At 39.1% G+C, this 22,342-nt stretch overlaps 1 protein-coding gene across 1 annotated transcript; it reads right to left on the bottom strand.

Moving 5' to 3' along the window:
- Positions 1 to 20,736: 20,736 nt before the first annotated feature.
- Positions 20,737 to 21,678, bottom strand: LOC123944372 (olfactory receptor 4K13-like). The gene has a single exon (XM_046009442.1). It carries the CDS (start codon positions 21,676 to 21,678, stop codon positions 20,737 to 20,739), a length of 942 nt encoding a protein of 313 aa, XP_045865398.1.
- Positions 21,679 to 22,342: the final 664 nt, after the last annotated feature.

Genomic DNA, 22,342 nt, shown 5'->3' with positions numbered 1-22,342 from the left:
TGTAGGAGATAAGCAAAATCATGAACCAGCTCAGAGAGATCATCCCACTGCTGGCAACAATGACAATCTGTAGGTATCTATGCAGGCAAGCTTAGTAACCAGAGGGAGATCACAGGAAATGCTGTCCACCACATTGGGACCGCAGAAAAGCAAATTCACAACAGAGTATCTGAAGCCCTAAATGAGGACTTAAGAATCATGAGGTCACTACCAGCAGAACACACACCTTTCTGTTCATGATGGTTGCACAATGTAGGGGTTTACAAATAGCCACATATCTGTCATGTGCCATGGAGACCAAAAGTTCCATTTCAGTTCTACCCAGTAAGTGAAGGAGAAAGATCTAGCAAAGGGAGTGGTCTTATTTCATTATTTAAATGAAAAAAAAAAAAAAAGCAGGTTACAATGCACTTTGCATAGTATAATCTTACTTTGTAGACATTAAGTGTAATTAGAAATATTTACATATAGAAATTTTATAAAATAAAAAATAAAATAAAATCTTAATATAAATAATAAATATATAAAAATATAAATAAATAAAATAAAATATAACAACAATTAACACAGATATTTTGGTTGACACATTTTGTATGTGTCCCATATTACCTGTCTATACTCCCTTACCCTAACTGGCTATCATAGAGGATCCACTTCAAGTGTGGCTGTGCACAGTGACTTCCCTTCTGAAGAGTCTTGGTCCTGCCAACTAGCATATGCACTTCAAAACAAGTATCTGTGGCAACTCAAAATCATTAAAAAATGTTTTTTATAATCCACTACTGTATTTTTAAATTTTTTTACCATTTTATTTTATATTATTTATTTTCAGTGTTCCAACATTCATTTTCTTATGCACCACACCCAGTGCTCCATGCAATATGTGCCCTCTATAATACCCACTATGATGGGCTATGAACCCCCATCCCCCTCCCCTCCAAAACCCTCAGTTTGCTTCTCAGAACCCATAGTCTCTCATGGTTCATCTCCCCTTCCAATTTCCCCCAACTCACTTCTCTGCTCCATCTCCCCATGTCCTCTGTGTTATTCCTTTGCTCCACAAGTAAGTGGAACTATCTGATAATTGACTCTCTCTGCATGACTTATTTCACTCAGCATAATCTCTTCCAGTCCCGTCCATGTGGATAAAAAGTTGGGTATTCATCCTTTCTGATGGAGGCATAATACTCCATAGTATATATGGACCATATCTTGTTTATCCATTAGTCTGTCGAAGGGCATCTTGGTTTTATCCACAGTTTGGCGACTGTGGCCATTGCTGCTAGGAACATTGGAGTACAGATGGCCCTTCTTTTCACTACATCAGTATCTTTGGGGTAAATATTCAATAGTGCAATTGCAGAGTCATAGGGTAGCTTTATTTTTAATTTCTTAAGGAATCTCCACACCATTTTCCAAAGTGGCTGCACAAACTTAAGTTCCCATCAACAGTGTAAGAGGGTTCCCCTTTTTCCACATCCTCTCCAACACATGTTGTTTCCTGTCTTGTTAATTTTGGCCATTCATTTTTTTTTTAAGATTTTATTTATTTATTTGACACAGAGAGAGAGAGAGATCACAAGTAGGCAGAGAGGCAGGCAGCGAGGGAGAAGCAGGCTCCCTGCTGAGTACAGAGCTTGATGCAGGGCGTGATCCCAGGACCCCAAGATCATAAGCTCAGCCAAAGGCAGAGGCATAACCCACTGAGCCACCCCGGCTTCCCAAATTTGGTCATTCTAATTGGTGTAATTATTAGTGTACAAATACACTAATTGGTGTAAGGTGGTATCTCAGTGTGGGCTTAATTTGAATCTCCCTGATGGCTAGTGATGATGAACATTTTTTCTCTTCACTGTGGCTACCAAAAATGTCTCCAGAGATTGCCAAATGTCCCTGGGGGACAGAATTGTCTCTGGTTGACAACCATTACTTTATTGTTTTCACTTTCAATCATAAGTCTATTACCTTAGATCTTGGTCACATTTCTCTAGTTAGATCCCTAAATATAAGTCTCTAAACTCATTTATACAGGTATACCTTGTTTATTGTACTTTGGAATTACTGTGTATTTTGCAAATTGAAGGTTTGTGGCAACACTGCATTGAGGAAGTGTACTGTGACCATTTTCCCAACAACAGCTGCTTACTTTTTGTCTCCATTGTATTTTGGTAATCTTTTTAAAGACTGTGGCTTCAGTCTTTTTTTTTTTTTCTTTTCCTCAAGATTTTGTTCATTATTTGACAGAGAGAGCACAAGAAGTTTGAATGGCAGGCAGAGGGAGAAGGAGAAGCAGACTCCCCACTGAACAGAGAGCCTTATGCGGGGCTTGATCCCAGGACTCTGGGATCATGACCTGAGCTGAAAGCAGACACTTAACTGACTGAGCCTTTCAGGAGCCTCACATTTTGGTAATTTTTTCAATAAAATTTTTCATTATATTTATTATGGTGATCTGAGATCATTGATCTTTGTTACCTCTACTGTAATTTTTCTGGGGTTCTATACCCATTTAAGATGGCAATCTTAATTGATAAGTGTTTGTGTTCTGACTGCCACCAACTGACTGTTCCCCCATTTTTATCTCTCTACTTAGGAGTCCCTATTCCATGAGACCAAACAATGTTGATATTAGGCCAGTTAATAACCCTACAATGACCTTTAACTATTCCAGTTTAAAAAAAAAAGAGGGTCACACATCTATCACCTTAAATTAAAAGCTAGAAATGATTAAGCTTAGTGAGGAAGGCATATTAGAAACAGATAAGTCAAAAGCTAGGCCTCTTGTGCCAAATACTTTACCAAGTTATGAATGCAAAAGAAAACCTTGTGAAAGAAATTAAAGGTGCTACTCCCAAGAACACATAGATAGAAGAAAGTGAAACCACCTTCTTGCCCATATGGAGAGTTCTAGTGGTTTGGTGAGAAGATCAAACCAGCCTCAACAGTCCCTTAAGTCAAAGCCTAATCCACAGCAAGGCCCTAAATCTCTTCAATTCTAGGAAGGCTGAGAGAGATGATGAAGCTGCAGCAAAAATACCTGAAGCTAGCAGAAGCAGGCTCATGAGGTTTAGGGAAGAAACTTCCCTATGTTATGTTAACTCTATAACATAAAAGTAGAAGGTGAAGCATCAAGTGCTATTGTGGAAGCTGTAATGCAGTTAACTAGAAGATCTAACTAAGATAATTAATAAAGGGGGCTACACTAAACTGTAGATTCTTAATGTAGATGAAACAGTCTTATATGGAAAGATGCTATCTAGGACTTTCATAGTTGGAAAGGGAAAGTCAGTGCCTGGCTTCAAAACTTCAAAGGACAGGCGTAATTTCCTGTCAGTGGCTAATGTAGGCAAATTTAATTTGAAGCCTAGGCTCAGTTATCATTCTGAAAATCCTAGGGCCCTTAAGAATTATGCTAAATCTACTCTGCTTTTGCTCTGTAAATATAACAGCAAAGCCCGAAGACAGTGCTTACAATATTGTTTACTGAATCTTTTAAGTCCATGTGGAGACCAACTCCTCAGAAAAGCAGATTCCTTTCAATATATTACTGTTTATTGAAAATGCACTGGGTCACCCAAGATCTCTGGTGGAATGTCCAATGAGATTGATGTTTTTTTCATGCCTGGTAATGCAACATCCATTCTGCAGCTCACAGATAAGGAGTAATTGCAATTTAAAGTCTTTTTTTATTATCATGTTCAATTAGCCAGCATATAGTATATCATTAGTTTTTGATGTAGTGTCCGACAATTCACTAGTTGCATATATCACCCAGTCCTCATAACTGCATGTGCCCTCCTTAATACCCATCACCTGGTTACCCATCCGCCACCCTCCTCCCCTCTGTGTCAAGTTTTAATATTTAAGAAATACACTGTATAAGGCTATAGCTACTGTAGATATTGATTCTTCTGCTGGATCTGGACAACATCAATTGAAAACTTTTGGGAAATTATTCACCATTCTTTATCCCATTAAGAATATCTGTGATTCATGGGAAGAGGTCAAAAGAGCAACCTGAACATATATTTGGAAGAGGGTGATTCCAACCCTCATGGATAACTTTGAGGGGTTCAAGATTTCAGTGGGGGAAGTGTAGATATTATACAAATAGCAAAAGAAATAGAATTATAAGTGGGGCCTAAAAAAGTGACTGAATTGCTGCAATCTTGATAAAACTTCAGAAGATGAGGAGTTGCTTCTTTTAGATGAACAAAGAAAGTGGTTTCTTTAGATATGAGGGTCTACTGCTGGTAAAGATCCACTTTATCTACTGTGTATTCTTGATAAAGATCTACATAACCTACTCTGAAGGTTATGGAAATGACAACAAAGGATTTAGAATATTACATAAACTTAGTTGATAAAGCAGCAGAGTTAGGAAGAATTGGCTCCAATTTTGAAAGAAGTCTTATTATGGGAAAAATTCTATCAAACAGAATTGCATGCTATGAAGAGTTTGGTAATGAAAGAGTTAGTTGATGTAACAAATTTCAGTATTGTATTATTTTAAGAAATTGCTACAGCCACCCCAGCCTTCAGCAACTACCACCTTGATCAGTCAGCAGCCATCAACATGCAAGTAAGACCATCCACCAGCACAAATATTAAAACTTGCTGAAAGCTCAGATAATGGTTATTATTTTTTTAGCAGTGGCTTTTTAAAGTAAGGTATAGACATTGTTTTCTTTAGACATAATTATATTGCACACTGAATAGTCTTTAGTATAAACATAGTTTTTATATGCACTGGGAAACAAAATTCTTGTGATTCTCTTTATTGTAATATTTGCTTATTTTAGTCATCTGGAACCATACCTCAGGATCTCTAAGATAATCTTGTATGTGTTCTTTAGTGTAGGAATGTAAGAATGTAGGAACTAACATTTTATTTCTGAATTGATAGTTTCTGAAGAAAGAACTAACACTTATCAGTGTTCACTATATCCAGAAATATTTAACAACAAAATATGAAAAATGTGATATGATAATAAGAAAATGTTGAGGAATATTTTTGTGATTTTTGTTTTAGGAAGGATATCTTATAAACAAATCTTTTAAAAATGAAAAGGTAAGCTTTTAATTAAATTTCAGAATACAAATAGTAAACCTTTATTTTTTGCTATCAAGGAAACTAGAGATTGGTATATAAATGACAAATTCAACAGAAATATTTGTAATATATTAAATTAGTAAGTGATCAATATCTAGATGACTGCTGCCCAAAGGAATTTTCTATAATGATGAAAGTATTTATGAAAATGTTTTATGTCTCTTATTCAATATTGTAGCCACTGTTCACATATAACTATTGAATCCCAGAATGAGACTGGTGTGAGTAACTTAAATTTCAGTGTTATTTATTTTTATTTATTCTAATTAGTATTTAAACAGACATATGTTACTAGCTACTGTATTGAACTGGGCAGATGCACAGGATGCAAATCAACAAGAAGAGCACAGAAAACCCATTTTATGTGGACCAAGATCTTACAGGAGTAGTTCATAGAAAAGCTGAAAAGCTAATATGTATGATAGGGGCTCCAAATTCATTGATAACAAAAAGAAGGTGAATTAAATCAACATGGTCTTATTTTATATGGAAACAAATATTTAAGAAGGCAAATTATGTAAAATTTTGTGGAGGGGATATGAACAATGTATCCTGCTCTGTAGGTGGAATTAGAGTCATTCTGAAAAGCAGTCTGAAATATTTAGTGAAAATAAGTGGATAAATGCTTTATTGTCCAGTTTTTTTCACTTCTGGGTATTTATCTTAGAGAAATTCTAACACCTACATAGGGCTATTGGACAGTTATTAATCATGAAATCATTTATGGTAATAGCAATTCACAAGCAGTTAAGCTGTCCCTCATTTGGTGAATAGACAGTAAAGTGAGTTTATTTGTACTACTGAATAATAGCAATGCTTTGAAGTACAAGTTCTCTCTCTATAAAACAGTGTGAATTATATTTAGAGGGGAAGGACATACAATGGCATTTTGTAAATTAAATCATGTATATTCATAGAACAGTGGTTCCTATATTATGAAGAAATTGGCATATTTAAAGGGAAATATTAAATACATTTAGAATGGCGACTATTTGAAGAGAATTGCAGTCAAGAATTTAGAAAGAAAATACTAGAAGGGAGAGAGTTAAATGGTGAGGTACTAGGGGGACCCTGAGCTTTCCTTGCTCCTCAGACAGTTGGATAAACATCAAACTATTTTGAACAACTAGAAATATGAGAATTAAGAAAGGAATCTGAACAATTAGAGAAAAAGAGTGTGGCAGATGCAAGACTTATATTAACAAATCAGGGGTGCTTGGGTGACTCAGTTGTTAAGCTTCTGCCTTTGACTCAGGTCCTAATCCCAGGATCCTGGGATTGAGCCCTGCATTGGGCTCCCTGCTTGGTGGGAGGCCCGCTTCTCCCTCTCACACTCCCCCTGCTTGTGTTCCCTCTCTTGCTGTCTCTCTTTCTCTCAAATAAATAAATAAAATATTTTTAAAAAATCAAAGCACACCTAGTTAAAGGTCCAAATACTCCCCACTATAAGCAAGGAAGAACTCCGTACAGGACAGAAGAATGGGAAAGAAAAGCCACAACACAACAGCAGAGTGCACACAACATACACCAGAAACACTTACTGAAGTCCCAGGCCCTGGACAGTGTATGACCTCTTTTTAGATTTAGGGGACTCAGTGATTCCATAGATCGAGATAGTATCTGTGTTATAGGAGTTCCAGAAGAGGAAGAGCTGGGGTGGGGGGAAAGGGCAGAAGGTTTATTTGAACAAATAATAGCTGAGAACGTCCCTAATCTGGGGAAGGAAATAGGCATTCAGGCCCAAAAGGAACAGAGAACTACCCATAAAACAACAAAAACAAGTCAACATCATGACACATCATAGTGAAACTTTCAAAAAGGAGAAAATCCTAAAAGAAGCTCCAGAGAAAAAGTCCTTAACTTATAATGGCAGACACATAAGACAGACAGCAGACCCATCTGCACAGACCTAGCAGGCCAGAAGACAAGTGGCATAATATATTTAAGGTGCTAAATGGGAAAAATATGCAGACAAGAATATTTTATTCAGCAAGGCTGTCATTCAGAATAGAAGGAGAGCAAAAATTTTCTAAGATAAGCAAAAACTAAAGGAGTTTGTGAACACTGAACCTTCAGGAAATATTAAAGGGGGAACTTAGAGTAGGAAAGAGAGATCAAAAGTAACAAAGACTAGAAAGGAACAAAGATAGTCTTCAAGGGGAGCTGCTTTAGAGGTGATACAATGGCACAAAATTCATATCTTTCAGTAATTAACTCTGAATGTAAATGGACTAAATCTTCCAAACAGAAGCCATAGGGCATCAGAATATATTTAGAAACAAAACAAAACAAAACAAAAACCAGACCCACCAATATGCTGCTTACAATACTCATTTTATTTTTTTTCCACTTTTAAAAAAATTTCTTTCCAGCATAAGAGTATTCATTGTTTTTGCACCACACCTAGTGCTCCATGCAATACGTGTCCTCCCTATTACTCACCACCTGGTTCCCCAACCTCCCACCCCCCACCCCTTCAAAACCCTCAGGCTGTTTTTCAGAGTCCATAGTGTCTCATGGTTCACCTCCCCTTCCAATTTCGCTCAACTCCCTTCCCCTCTCCATCTCCCCATGTCCTCCATGTTCTTTGTTATTCTCCACAGATAAGTGAAACCATATGATACTTGACTCTCTCTGCTTGACTTATTTCACTGAGCATCATCTCTTCCAGTCCCGTCCATGTTGTTACAAAAGTTGGGTATTCATCCTTTCTGATGGAGGCATAATACTCCATCGTGTATATGGACCACATCTTCCTTATCCATTCATCCGTTGAAGGGCATCTTGGTTCTTTCCACAGTTTGGGGACCGTGGCCATTGCTGCAATAAACATTGGGGTACAGATGGCTCTTCTTTTCACTACATCTGTATCAAATAGCCAGCAGTGCAATTGCAGGGTCATAGGGAAGCTCTATTTTTAATTTCTTGAGGAATCTCCCCACTATTCTCCAAAGTGGCTGCACCAACTTGCATTCCCACCAAGAGTGTAAGAGGGTTCCCCTTTCTCCACATCCTCTCCAACACACGTTGTTTCCTGTCTTGCTAATTTTGGTCATTCTAACTGGTGTAAGTTGATATCTCAATGTGGTTTAGTCCCAAAAGTTCATTTTCACTTTTGTTTCCTTGGCCTTTGGAGACATAACTTGAAAGAAGTTGCTGTGGCTGATATCGAAGAGGTTACTGCCTATGTTCTCCTCTCGGATTCTGATGGATTCCTGTCTCACGTTGAGGTATTTTATCCATTTCGATTTTATCTTTGTGTATAGTGTAAGAGAATGGTCTAGTTTCATTCTTCTACATATAGCTGTCCAGTTTTCCCAGCACCATTTATTGAAGAGACTGTCTTTTGTCCACTGTATATTTTTTACTGTTTTGTTGAAGATTATTTGACCATAGAGTTGAGGGTCCATATCTGGGCTCTCTACTCTGTTCCACTGGTCTATGTGTCTGTTTTTATGCCAGTACCATGCTGTCTTGGTGATCACAGCTTTGTAGTATAGATTGAAAACTGGTAACGTGATGCCGCCAGTTTTATTTTTGTTTTTCAACATTTCCTTAGCAATTTGGGGTCTCTTCTGATTCCATACAAATTTTAGGGTTATTAGCTCTAGCTCTTTGAAAAATACTGGTGGAATTTTGATTGGAATGGCATTAAAAGTATAAATTGCTCTAGAAAGTATAGACATTTTAACAATGTTTATTCTTCTGAAACAAGAGCATGTGATGGTCTTCCATCTTTTTGCGTCTTCTTCGATTTCTTTCATGAGTGTTCTGTAGTTCGTCGAGTACAGATCCTTTACCTCTTTGGTTCGGTTTATTCCCAGGTATCTTATGGTTCTTGGTGCTTTAGCAAATGGAATCGATTCTCTAATTTCCCTTTCTGTATTTTCATTGTTAGTGTATAAGAAAGCCACTGATTTCTGTACATTGACGTTGTATCCTGCCATGTTACTGAATTGCTGTATGAGTTCTAGTAGTTTGGGGGTGGAGTCTTTGGGGTTTTCCATATAAAGAATCATGGCATCTGCGAAGAGAGAGAGTTTGACTTCATCATTGCCAATTTAGATACCTTTTATTTCTCTTTGTTTTCTTATTGCTGTTGTTAGGACTTCTAATACTATGTTGAACAAGAGTGGTGAGAATGGGCATCCTTGTCGTGTTCCTAATCTCAATGGGAAGGCTACAAGCTTTTTCCCATTGAGGATGATATTTGCTGTGGGTCTTTCATAGATAGATTTTATGGAGTTCAGGCATGTTCCCTCTATTCCTATACTTTGAACCGTTTTAATCAGGAACGGATGCTGGATTTTGTCAAATGATTTTTCTGCATCAATTGAGAGGACCATGTGGTTCTTTTCTCTTCTCTTGTTGATTTGTTCTATCACATGGATTGATTTGCGAACGTTGAACTATCCTTGCAACCCAGGGATGAATCCCACCTGGTAATGGGAGATAATCTTTTTAATGTGCTGATGGATTCTGTTTGCTAGGATCTTGTTGAGAATCTTACAATCCATATTCATCAGTGATATTGGTCTGAAATTCTCCTTTTTGGTAGGGTCTTTACCTGGTTTGGGGATCAAGGTAATGCTGGCTTCTTAAAAAGAGTCTGGAGGTTTTGCTTCTGCTTCAATTTTTTGAAACAGCTTCAGGAGATTTGGTGTTATTTCTTCTTTGAAAGTTTGGTAGAATTCCCCATAGAGTCCATCAGGTCCTGGGCTCTTGTTTTTTGGGAGGTTTTTGATCACTGCTTCAATCTCATTACTAGATATCTGTCTATGCAAGTTGTCAATTTCTTCCTGGTTCAAGTTTATAGTTTTCCACGAATGCATCCATTTCATCTAGGTTGCTTAGCTTATTGGCATATAACTTAGCAATAATTTCTGATGATTGTTTCTATTTCCTTGGTGTTAATTTTGATCTCTACCTTTTCAATCATAATTTTATTAATTTGGGCTTTCTCTCTTTTCTTTTGGATTAGTGTGGCCAATGGTTTGTCGATCTTATTGATTCTTTAAAAAAACCAGTTTCTAATTTCATTGATACGTTCTATTGTATCTCTGGTTTCTACCTCATTGATCTCTGCTCTAATCTTGATTATTTCCCTTCTTGCATGTGGAGTTGGTTTGATTTGTTGTTGATTCTCCAGTTCTTTAAGGTATAGAGACAGCTGGTGTATTCTGGATTTTTCAATTTTTTTTGAGGGAGGCTTGGATGGCTCTGTATTTCCCCCTTAGAACCACCTTTGCTGTATCCCGTAGGTTTTAGGACCAAAGTGTCTTCATTCTCATTGGTTTCTATGAATTGTTTAAGTTCTTCTTTGATCTCCTGGTTTATCCAAGAATTCTTAAGCAAGGTGGTCTTTAGCTTCCAGCTGTTTGAGATCCTTACGAACTTTTCCTTGTGATTGAGCGCCAGTTTCAAAGCATTGTGATCTGAGAATATGCAGGGAATAATGTCAGTCTGTTGGTATTGGTTGAGTCCTGATTTGTGACCCAGTATGTGGTCTATTCTGGAGAAGGTTCCATTTGCACTTGATAAGAATGAGTATTCTGTGGTTTTAGGGTAGAATGTTCTGTATATGTCTATGAGGTCCATCTGGTCCAATGTGTCATTCAATGCTCTTATTTATTTATTGATTTTCTGCTTTGATGATCTGTCTATTACTTGTAGAAGAGTGTTAAGATCTCCAACTATTATTGTATTCATATCAATATGACTCTTTATCTTGATTAATAGTTTTCTTATGTAATTGGCTGCTCCCATATTGGGGGTGTAGATATATACATTTGTTAGATCATTTTGGTGGATAGTCCCTTTAAAAATTATGTAGTGTCTTCTCCAATGAGGACATACAAATGGCTATCAGACACATGAGAAAATGTTCATCATCACTAGCCATCAGGGAGATTCAAATTAAAACCTCATTGAGATATCACCTTACACCAGTTAGAATGGTCAAAATTAGCAAGGCAGGAAACAACATGTGTTGGAAAGGATGTGGAGAAAGGGGAACCCTCTTACACTATTGGTGGGAATGCAAGTTGGTGCAGCCACTTTGGAGAACAGTGGGGAGATTCCTCAAGAAATTAAAAATAGAGCTTTCCTATGACCCTGCAATTGCACTGCTGGGTATTTATCCCAAAGATACAGATGTAGTGAAAATAAGAGCCACCTGTACCCCAATGTTTATTGCAGCAATGGCCACGGTCCCCAAACTGTGGAAAGAACCAAGATGCCCTTCAACGGATGAATGGATAAGGAAGATGTGGTCCATATACACGATGGAGTATTATGCCTCCATCAGAAAGGATGAATACCCAACTTTTGTAGCAACGTGGACGGGACTGGAAGAGATGATGCTCAGTGAAATAAGTCAAGCAGAGAGAGTCAAGTATCATATGGTTTCACTTATTTGTGGAGCATAGCAAAGAACACGGAGGACATGGGGAGATGGAGAGGAGAAGGGAGTTGTCGGAACTTGGAAAGGGAGATAAACCATGAGAGACTATGGACTCTGAAAAACAGCCTGAGGGTTTTTGAAGGGGTGGGGGGTGGGAGGTTGGGGAACCAGGTGGAGGGTAATAGGGAGGGCACGTATTGCATGGAGCACTGGGTGTGGTGCAAAAACAATGAGTACTGTTACGCTGAAAATAAATAAATTAATTAAAAAAAAAAAGAATTATGTAGTGTCCTTCTGTATCGCTGACTATAGTCTTTAGTTTAAAATCTAATTTATGTGATATGAGAATCACTACCCGGGCCTTCTTTTGAGGCCCATTGGCATGAAAGATGCTTCTCCATCCCTTCACTTTCAGTCTGAGTGTATCTTTAGGTTAAAAATGGGTCTCTTGTACACAACATATGGATGGGTCCTGTCATTTTATCCAATCTGCAACCCTGTGTCATTTTATGGGTGCATTTAGGCTATTCACATTGAGAGTGATTATTGATAGATATGTTTTTACTGACATAGCATTACCTTTGAAGTTTTTCTGTCTGTAGATTGTCTCCATATATTTCTGTTCAATGATATTCTTAGGATTTTTTTCTCTTTTATAGAACCCCCTTAATATTTCCTGCAGTGCTGGCTTGATGGTGGCATAGTCTTTTAAGTCTTGCTGGTCTTGGAAACTCTTTATCTCTCCATCCATTTTGAATGTCAGTCTTGCTGGATAAAGTATTCTTGGCTGCATGTTCTTCTCATTTAGTACTCTGAATATATTTTGCCAGCCCTTCCTGGCTTGCCAGGTCTCTGTGGACAGGCCTGATGTTATTCTAATGGGCTTTCCTCTGTAGGTAAGGAGTTTCTTTGTCCTAGGTGCTTTGAAGAGGTTCTGCCTACAATTGTAATTCTTCATTCTAACTATCAGGTGTCATGAGGACTTTCAAGAATCTAAAATCTTGGTGGGTAACTGTTCTGCCTCTAGTACATGAATGCTGGTTCCATTCATGAGATTGGGAAAATGTTCATAGACAACTTGTTCCACTATATCTTCTAGACTTCTTTCTTTCTCCTCCCCTTCAGGGATTTCAATAATTCTGACATTGGAACATTTCATGGCATCATTTATTTCCCTGATTCTCTTTTCATGGCTTCTGAGCTGTTTGTTCCAGGCTTCCACCTGATCTTTAACTCTATCTGTTTGTCCTCCAGATCACTAATTCTATCTTCTGTCTCAGTTACCCTAGCTTTTAGAGAATTTAGATTAGATTGGAACTCATTGAGAGCATTGTGAACATCATCCCTGGTGGCTTTCAGTTCTGCCCTAATCAATTCTGTTTGGTCATCCATGGCTTTCTCCAACCTAGCTATTGCCTGGATAATTGTTAGCCTGAATTCCTTTTCCAACATATTGTCTATGTTGATAGCCATTAGCTCTGTTGCAGAAGGTCCATCCTCTGTATTTTTCTTCTGTTGGGCATTCCTCCTCCTAGTCATTTTGGTAAGAGATGACTGAAAGGATGCAGCTGGATGTATCGACTGTGGTGCAGTCAAGGTGCACCCTGGAACGCTTCTGTGCAATCTGGATTCCCCACCCAAATGAGAGAAAAAAGAAAAGAAAAAGGAAAAAAAAAGAGAGAGATACAGGGGAAAAAGCAAGATAAAAGAGAAGGCTCAGCCCAAATGGGCCCCAAGGTACGAGTTATGAAGTATACACACAAAAATATACAAACAAAAAGACTGATAAAAGTATATTACAAGAGGAAAAAAAAAAAAATATATATATATATATATATATATATATATATATATATATATATGTGCAAAAAAAGGAAGAACCTTGTCAAAAAGTACCCCAAGTATAAGATTTATATATTATCAGGACAAACACAGATACACAGAAACACTGGCAGAAGGAAAAGATGGGAGAGTGGTTATAAATTCTCAGTGTGGGCAAATAAGGTTATTTTGATTCTTCCTGGATATATCTTGATTTCTGTGTTAAAGGACTCAACTTTCCTAAGATAAAGGGGGATTAAAAATTGGTTTACCTATAGGGGTAGCATTGATTGGGGAAGGGGATTACCTTGAAGTTTAACTCTATATGCATATTAGAAAATAAAAATTAAAAAAGAATAAACTAGACTAAGCTAAACTTAAAAAAATTAAAAAAATAGAAAAGCAAAAGGAAAACATGGGTATATGTATCAAAAATTTCAGGTTAGAAGGTTATTAAGGAATTTGATGTACTGGACATCTCACTGTGATGGTAAATAGGTTAAAAAATTATCTATATGTATAAAAAAATGAACCAGAATAGTGGTAACGAGTTAAAAATAAAAGTTGTATTTATGAAGTAGTGGTGGTTGTTCTCTTGCCGTCTTTTTTTTTTTTTTTTTTTTTCCTTCCTGGTTGGTTTTCTGGGGGAGGGGCCTGCCACGTGGATTTTTCAGTCAATGATGTTCCCTGAGTTAAATCTTCCTGCCCCCCTCAAGGGGGTGGGCTCTGAGGAAACTGTTTTTTTCAGGCTTTTGTTCTCTGAGGTTTTTATGTTTGTTCATATGTTTTCTCTCGCCTTGCCAGCTTTTGATGGTTTTTGGAGGTTTAGAGGAAAGCAAACTGCACCCCAACCTCCCTCTCAGAGAGAAGCCTCAGAATGCTCTACAGAGCTGCTGGCAGTGTAGGTTCTGTATCACAGTCCCTGGGGATGCAGGATCTCCTCCTTGTACCCACAACCATGGCAGCGGTGGCTGTCTGGGCAGCTCCAGACCGCCAGAGAGGTTCCAAGGAGTGATCGCTGATGGCCTGGACTGGGAATGCCTGGTTTTTCCAGGTTTGAGAGCTCCCGGCTAGCGCGTGTGAGAACCTCTCCCAGGGGAGGGTGTGGGGTGTGTGCCTTTTAGGCTCTGATCCCTTGGCAGGGGTCTAAGAGCGCCAGGCTATTGCCTGCCCCCACCTCTCTCAGGGAGGGTGTGCTGCGTGCGTGTCTCAGGAACGCCATCTGGTGAGGCTCCCAGCGCCTCACAGGAGCCGGACCCCAAGCATTCTCGGGCCGCTGGTGGCTCAGGCGTGCTGGCAGATCAGGGACCAAGACCTGGTTTCTCCGCCGCATTCTCTCTGGCTCAGTGCCAGGGGAGGCTGTCCTGGGTCCGGGGCCTTAAGCCACTGTCCCTAACCTCCCTTATTCCCACAATTTCCCCCTGCAATCCTTTGCTTTTTTTTTTTTTTTTTTTTTGAGTGCTTTCAACCAGACTCCAAGCTAATGCTGGTCCCCAGACACAGGGCACTCTCATATTGGGGTATTACTTTCCAATCGGTCTCCTCTGGTGGCTCCCTCCCCCTTTTGTTTATCTTCCAATATCACTCCAATGTTCCCACTCCGCTTTACTTGCCCACTGGTGTCTTCTGCTCATGTAGCGATCCAGATGTGTATAATTCTGTTCTCAGGCTGATTTCATGGGTGATCGGAGTTCTTTGGTAGGTAATCAGCTCACTTTAGGGCACAGGTTGAAACGGCACCTCCTCCTACTTCCCCACCATCTTGACTCCTCATAGAAGACTCATTTTAGACTCAATGACTCCTCCAGATTGAAAGTAGAGAGCCATTTATCATGCTAATGGACATCAAAAGAAAGCTGGAGTATCCATCCTTACATCAGACAAACTAGATTTTAAACCAAAGACTTTAATAAGAAATGAAGAAGCATACTATATCATTATAAAGGTGTTTTCCAGCAAGAAGATCTAGCAATTGTAAATATTTTTGCCACTAACCTGGGAGCAGCCAAATATATAAATTGGTTAATAACAAACTTAAACTCATTGATAATAATACAGTAATAGTAGGGAACTTTAACACCCCACTCATAGCAATGGACAGATGATCTAAGTAGATGATCAAAGAGGAAACAAGGGCCTTGAATGACACAGTGGACTATATTAACAGATATATACAGAGCATTTCATTCTAAAGCAGCAGAATATACATTCTCTTTGAGTGCACATGGAGCATTCTCCAGAATAGATCACATTTTAAAGGGTCACATATCAGGCCTTGACCCCTACAAAAAGATTGAGATGATACCATGCATACTTTCAGACCACAGTGCTATGAAACTTGAAGTCAACTTCAAGAAAAAATTCAAAGTGTCACAAATACATGGAGATTAATGAACATCTTACTAAAGAATGAATGAGTTGGGTTGCTTACGTGGTTCAGTCAGTTAAGTGTCTTGAATTTTGATTTCAGCTCAGGTCATGATCTCGGGGCCATGAAATCCTGCCCCACATTGGACTGTGCATTAAGTGCAGAATCTGTGAGAGAATTTCTCTCACCCTCTCCCTCTGCCCACTTATATGCTCTCTAAGAATAAAAATATTTTTTAAAAACAGAACTAAAGAGGGCATGTTATATGATGAGCATTGGGTGTTATACTCAACTAATGAATCATTTGAACATTATATCAAAAGCTAATAAGGTACTGTACCTTGGCTAATTAAATTTAAATAAAAAATAACATCAAACCTCTGGGAAAAAATTAAAAAGAAAAACATTAAAAAATCTAAGTGGTTTGCAAATATCTTCTCCCATTCTGTCAGTTGTCTTTTGGTTTTGTTAACTGTTTCCTTTGCTGTGCAAAAGCTTTTGATCTTGATGAAATCCCAAAAGTTCATTTTTGCCCTTGCTTCCCTTGCCTTTGCCGTTGTTCCTAGGAAGATGTTGCTGTGGCTGAGGTCGAAGAGGTTGCTGCCTGCATTCTCCTCAAGGATTTTGATGGATTCCTTTCCCACATTGAGGTCCTTCATCCATTTGGAGTCTATTTTCGTGTGTGGTGTAAGGAAGTGGTCCAATTTCATTTTTCTGCATGTGGCTGTCCAATTTTCCCAGCACCATTTATTGAAGAGGCTGTCTTTTTTCCATTGGACATTCTTTCCTGCTTTGTTGAAGATTAGTTGACCATAGAGTTGAGGGTCGATTTCTGGGCTCTCTATTCTGTTCCACTGATCGATGTGTCTGTTTTTGTGCCAGTACCATGTTTTCTTGATGATGACAGCTTTGTAATAGAGCATGAAGTCCGGAATTGTGATGCCACCAACTTTGGCTTTCTTTTTCAATATTCCCTTGGCTATTCGAGGTCTTTTCTGGTTCCATATAAATTTTAGGATTATTTGTTCCATTTCTTTGAAAAAAATGGATGGTATTTTGATAGGGATTGCATTAAATGTGTAGATTGCTTTAGGTAGCATGGACATTTTCACAATATTTATTCTTCCAATCCAGGAGCATGGAACATTTTTCCATTTCTTTGTGTCTTCCTCAATTTCTTTCATGAGTACTTTATAATTTTCTGTGTATAGATTCTTAGCCTCTTTGGTTAGGGTACACGTGCCCCTTCGGATCCCTACGTCTGTATCTTTAGGGTAAATACCCAGTAGTGCAATTGCTGGGTCATAGGGTATTTCTATTTTCAACATTTTGAGGAACCTCCATGCTGTTTTCCAGAGTGGTTGCACCAGCTTGCATTCCCACCAACAGTGGAGGAGGGTTCCCCTTTCTCCGCATCCTCGCCAGCATCTGTCATTTCCTGACTTGTTAATTTTAGCCATTCCGACTGGTGTGAGGAGATATCTCATTGTGGTTTTGATTTGTATTTCCCTGATGCCGAGTGACGTGGAGCACTTTTTCATGTGTCTATTGGCCATATAGCAGCAATGTCTACAATAGCCAAACTATGGAAAGAACCTAGATGTCCATCAACAGATGAATGGATAAAGAAGATGTGGTATATATACACAATGGAATACTATGCAGCCATCAAAAGAAATGAAATCTTGCCATTTGCGACGACGTGGATGGAACTAGAGCATATCATGCTTAGTGAAATAAGTCAATTGGAGAAAGACAACTATCATATGATCTCCCTGATATGAGGACATGGAGAAGCAACATGGGGGGTTAGGGGGATAGGAGAAGAATAAATGAAACAAGATGGGATTGGGAGGGAGACAAACCATAAATGACTCTTAATCTCACAAAACAAACTGGGGGTTGCTGGGGGGAGGTGGGATTGGGAGAGGGGGAGGGGGCTATGGACATTGGGAAGGGGAGGCGAACCATAAGAGACTATGGACTCTGAAAAACAATCTGAGGGTTTTGAAGGGTCAGGGGTGGGAGGTTGGGGGAACAGGTCGTGGGTAATAGGGAGGGCACGTTTTGCATGGAGCACTGGGTGTTGTGCAAAAACAATGAATACTGTTATGCTGAAAAAAAAAATCCAAAAAAAAAAAAAAAAGAACTAAGTGGAAATTTAAAAAAAAAAGTTATGAATGGGTTAAGCAGGAAACTAAAGGAGAATTTAAAAAATAGATGGAGGCCCAATAGTTCATTTTTGCCCTTGCTTCCCTTGCCTTTGCCGTTGTTCCTAGGAAGATGTTCCTACGGCTGAGGTCGAAGAGGTTGCTGCCTGCATTCTCCTCAAGGATTTTGATGGATTCCTTTCTCACATTGAGGTCCTTCATCCATTTGGAGTCTATTTTCGTGTGTGGTGTAAGGAAGTGGTCCAATTTCATTTTTCTGCATGTGGCTGTCCAATTTTCCCAGCACCATTTATTGAAGAGGCTGTCTTTTTTCCATTGGACATTCTTTCCTGCTTTGTCGAAGATGAGTTGACCATAGAGTTGAGGGTCGATTTCTGGGCTCTCTATTCTGTTCCACTGATCTATGTGTCTGTTTTTGTGCCAGTACCATGCTGTCTTGATGATGACAGCTTTGTAATAGAGCTTGAAGTCCGGAATTGTGATGCCACCAACTTTATTGGGATTTCATCAAGATCAAAAGCTTTTGCACAGCAAAGGAAACAGTTTACAAAACCAAAAGACAACTGACAGAATGGGAGAAGATATTTGCAAACGACATATCAGATAAAGGGCTAGTATCCAAAATCTATAAGGAACTTAGCAAACTCAACACCCAAAGAACAAACAATCCAATCAAGAAATGGGCAGAGGACATGAACAGACATTTCTGCAAAGAAGACATCCAGATGGCCAACAGACACATGAAAAAGTGCTCCACGTCACTCAGCATCAGGGAAATACAAATCAAAACCACAATGAGATATCACCTCACACCCGTCAGAATGGCTAAAATTAACAAGTCAGGAAATGACAGATGCTGGAGAGGATGTGGAGAAAGGGGAACCCTCCTCCACTGTTGGTGGGAATGCAAGCTGGTCCAACCACTCTGGAAAACAGCATGGAGGTTCCTCAAAATGTTGAAAATAGAACTACCCTATGACCCAGCAATTGCACTACTGGGTATTTACCCTAAAGATACAAACATAGTGATCCGAAGGGGCACGTGTACCCGAATGTTTATAGCAGCAATGTCTACAATAGCCAGACTATGGAAAGAACCTAGATGTCCATCAACAGATGAATGGATAAAGAAGAGGTGGTATATATACACAATGGAATACTATGCAGCCATCAAAAGAAATGAAATCTTGCCATTTGCGACGACGTGGATGGAACTAGAGTGTATCATGCTTAGTGAAATAAGTCAATCGGAGAAAGACAACTATCATATGATCTCCCTGATATGAGGACATGGAGAAGCAACATGGGGGGGTAGGGGGATAGGAGAAGAATAAATGAAACAAGATGGGATTGGGAGGGAGACAAACCATAAATGACTCTTAATCTCACAAAACAAACTGGGGGTTGCTGGGGGGAGGTGGGATTGGGAGAGGGGGAGCGGGCTATGGACATTGGGGAGGGGAGGTGAACCATAAGAGACTATGGACTCTGAAAAACAACCTGAGGGTTTTGAAGGGTCAGGGGTGGGAGGTTGGGGGAACAGGTGGTGGGTAATGGGGAGGGCACGTTTTGCATGGAGCACTGGGTGTTGTGCAAAAAGAATGAATACTGTTACGCTGAAAAAATAAATAAAATGGAAAAAAAAAAGAAAATAAAAGAAGTAAATAGCGAAATGGAGTAATAAAAAAGTAATTAAGCACAATTTGTGTTTCCAGACAACAACAAAAAAAAAAAAAAAATAGATGGAGGCAAATGAAAATGAAAAGATGATAATCAAAAACCTTTGGGATGCAGCAATGGCGTTCCTAAGGGGGAAGTATATAGCAATACAGGCCTTCTTCAAGAAGCAAGAAAAGTCTCAAATATACAACCTAACCTTACACCTAAAGCGGCTCGAAAAGAGAACAGCAAATATAGCTTAGATCCAGCAGAAGAAGGGGTCCTGCTTGTGCTGGCCTTCTGGGAGAGAGACACATCACACTGGCTTAGGGTCAAACCTGCCCTAGGATATATGCACTTGAGAGACACAGAGGCACAGGGTTTGGTATAAAGGGGTCCCACTTTCACTTAGGGCCACTCTGTTGCTCTCCAAAGTCCTGAAGTATTGGTGGTGAGGACAGAAATTGTGCCATCCCACTCTTGACCAAAGACGGGGATCTCACACCCCCTGCTGATAAGGAAGCCCTTAAAGAATAGCCAAGGCCATCAATTCACTGAGCATTAAGAGCTCTCCTGGGTTTTATCTTTGGCTGGAGTCTGGGTTTCAAGACCAAATCTTAAGGGACGTGGTACAGTGCAGACCCATTCCTTTCCTCCAGAGAAAAGCCTGCCCATGCTGTGTCTGGTGTCCTTTGTCTTAGAAAAAATGGTCCAGTTTCTGTGCAGTGCACAGAATCTACGGTGTAGCACAGAGAAAAGCAGCAACCAGGTTATCCAACCTCTGTGCATGCCCCTGCCAATGAAAGACTATTTAGGGGCACCTACAAGGTCTTTTGTCCTTGAAGAGGCAATATACTTCCTTCCAAATGTAGTCCTGGGAGGGAAACTTTCTCTCCTAGTGTGACCCAGGGGATCCCTACAACACTTTCTGCACTCCCAGACTGCGATTTCTCTTTACTTAATGGAATTTAGTCTTTAACATTTCTGGTTGTTCGACTACAGTTAGTGGGTCAGGTTTTTTTTTTTCCTCTTTAACTCTTTATTACATTAAAAATATTATTAACTCCAACTGGATTAAATTTCAACTAAAATAAGTATAGTTGGAAAGAAACCAAACATATCATATAAACGTAATGAAGTGAACATTTGATAAATTCAGTATACATTATGAATATTTTTAAAAATCTACAAACAAAACAAATTAATACCAGTTTATTCTGAGGATATGTTTGGTCCTCAGTCTACTAATGGCTGCTTTCATCTCCTGATTTCTCAGAGTATAAATGATGGGGTTCAGTAAAGGTGTAATAATTGAATAAAACACAGAAAGAAATTTATCCACTGAAAAGCCACTAGATGGCCAAGCGTAAATGAAGATAATTGGTCCAAAAAACAGAGTGACCACAGTAATGTGAGCAGACAGTGTGGACAGGGCCTTGGAGAGTCCACCAGAGGATCGACGTCGGACAGTTACCAGAATAACAGTGTAGGAAATGAGCAGGAGTATGAAGCAGACGAAAGACAACAGTCCACTGTCAACAGTTACCAGCAACTCCAGAATGTAGGTCTCAGTGCAGGCAAGTTTTAAAACACGGGGAAGGTCACAAAAAATATCGTCTACTATGTTGGGGCCACAAAAAGGCAAGGTGATAGTAAAAACCATCTGGCTCATCGTATGCACAAAACCAACAGCCCACGAGAGCAGCACAGAGCCCACGAGGACCTGGCGATTCATGATGGATGTGTAGTGAAGAGGTTTGCATATTGCAATGTATCGATCAACAGCCATGACTGTGAGAAGAGTCATCTCGCTGCCGCCTAAAAAGTGGAGGAGGAACATCTGAGCCATACAGCCCCACAAAGAAATAGTTTTATTCTCCCTGAGGAAATCTGTGACCATCTTAGGGGTTGTGATTGTGGAAATAGACATATCCAGGAAGGAGAGATTTCCAAGAAGGAAGTACATTGGTGTGGAGTACAGAAGTGAGTCAAAGGTTACAGTGACCACGATGAGAAGGTTTCCTGCCATAATTGCTACATAGGCCAACAAAAATATGAAAAAAAAGAAAATTTCAAGTTCCCACGTTTTGGTGAGTCCTAACAAAACAAACTCCGTTACCATTGAGCTATTCATTTTATTCATCTAGTCTATGTAGGGGTTTTCAGAAAGTCGTTAAAATGTAGAAAATCTGGAAAAAGTGACAGTTTAACCTGTGATAATTTTGAAGATATGGCCATATAGAAAGCTGTATTTGATTCATATACAAAGAGAGAAGATGGACATTTCTGAAAAATACATTTTAATTGATTAATTCATGCAACATTCACATTACTGTTTTTTTTTCAGTAAGAAAAGTCATAAAAGATGAGAAGTTTATCATAAAATTTTTAAACATAGTTTGCAGGCACAGATTGTCTCCACTTTGATTTGTTGTTTTTATCCTGAGTTTATGAGCAATGAGTTCAATGGGTCAAGTGGTCCAAGAGCCAAAAGGCTGTTAGTCAAATGAGTTAGTTCAAGTGTATAGAAACATAGTCATTAAACTGTGGTGCCTATTATTTTATCTTTTACCCCTTTCCCCTGCTGTAATTTGAAATAGATAAGTGCATGTGACTTGAATTATATTCCCACCCAGCAAATAATTTCAGAAATTTAGCAAATTCTTCCTGAAGCTTTAAACTGGCTATAGCCTGTGGTGTGTTCTTACCCTCCCCCACAAAAACTATAATAAAACAAACTTCCCAGTTTCTGCACAGGAACATAAATATTTCTCAGTGTATAGATTTCCTTTTTTCTTTTCCCCTCC

This window comes from Meles meles, chromosome 6 (genome assembly GCF_922984935.1).
Source record: "Meles meles chromosome 6, mMelMel3.1 paternal haplotype, whole genome shotgun sequence".
Lineage (NCBI taxonomy): Eukaryota > Metazoa > Chordata > Mammalia > Carnivora > Mustelidae > Meles > Meles meles.
The sequence above is the reverse complement of the archived record's forward strand: the minus strand, read 5'-3'. Positions and strand labels throughout refer to the sequence as shown.

Coding starts and splice junctions, on each gene's coding strand:
- LOC123944372 (XM_046009442.1), bottom strand. CDS start 21,678: ATGAATAAAATGAATAGCTCAATGGTAACGGAGTTTGTTTTGTTAGGA.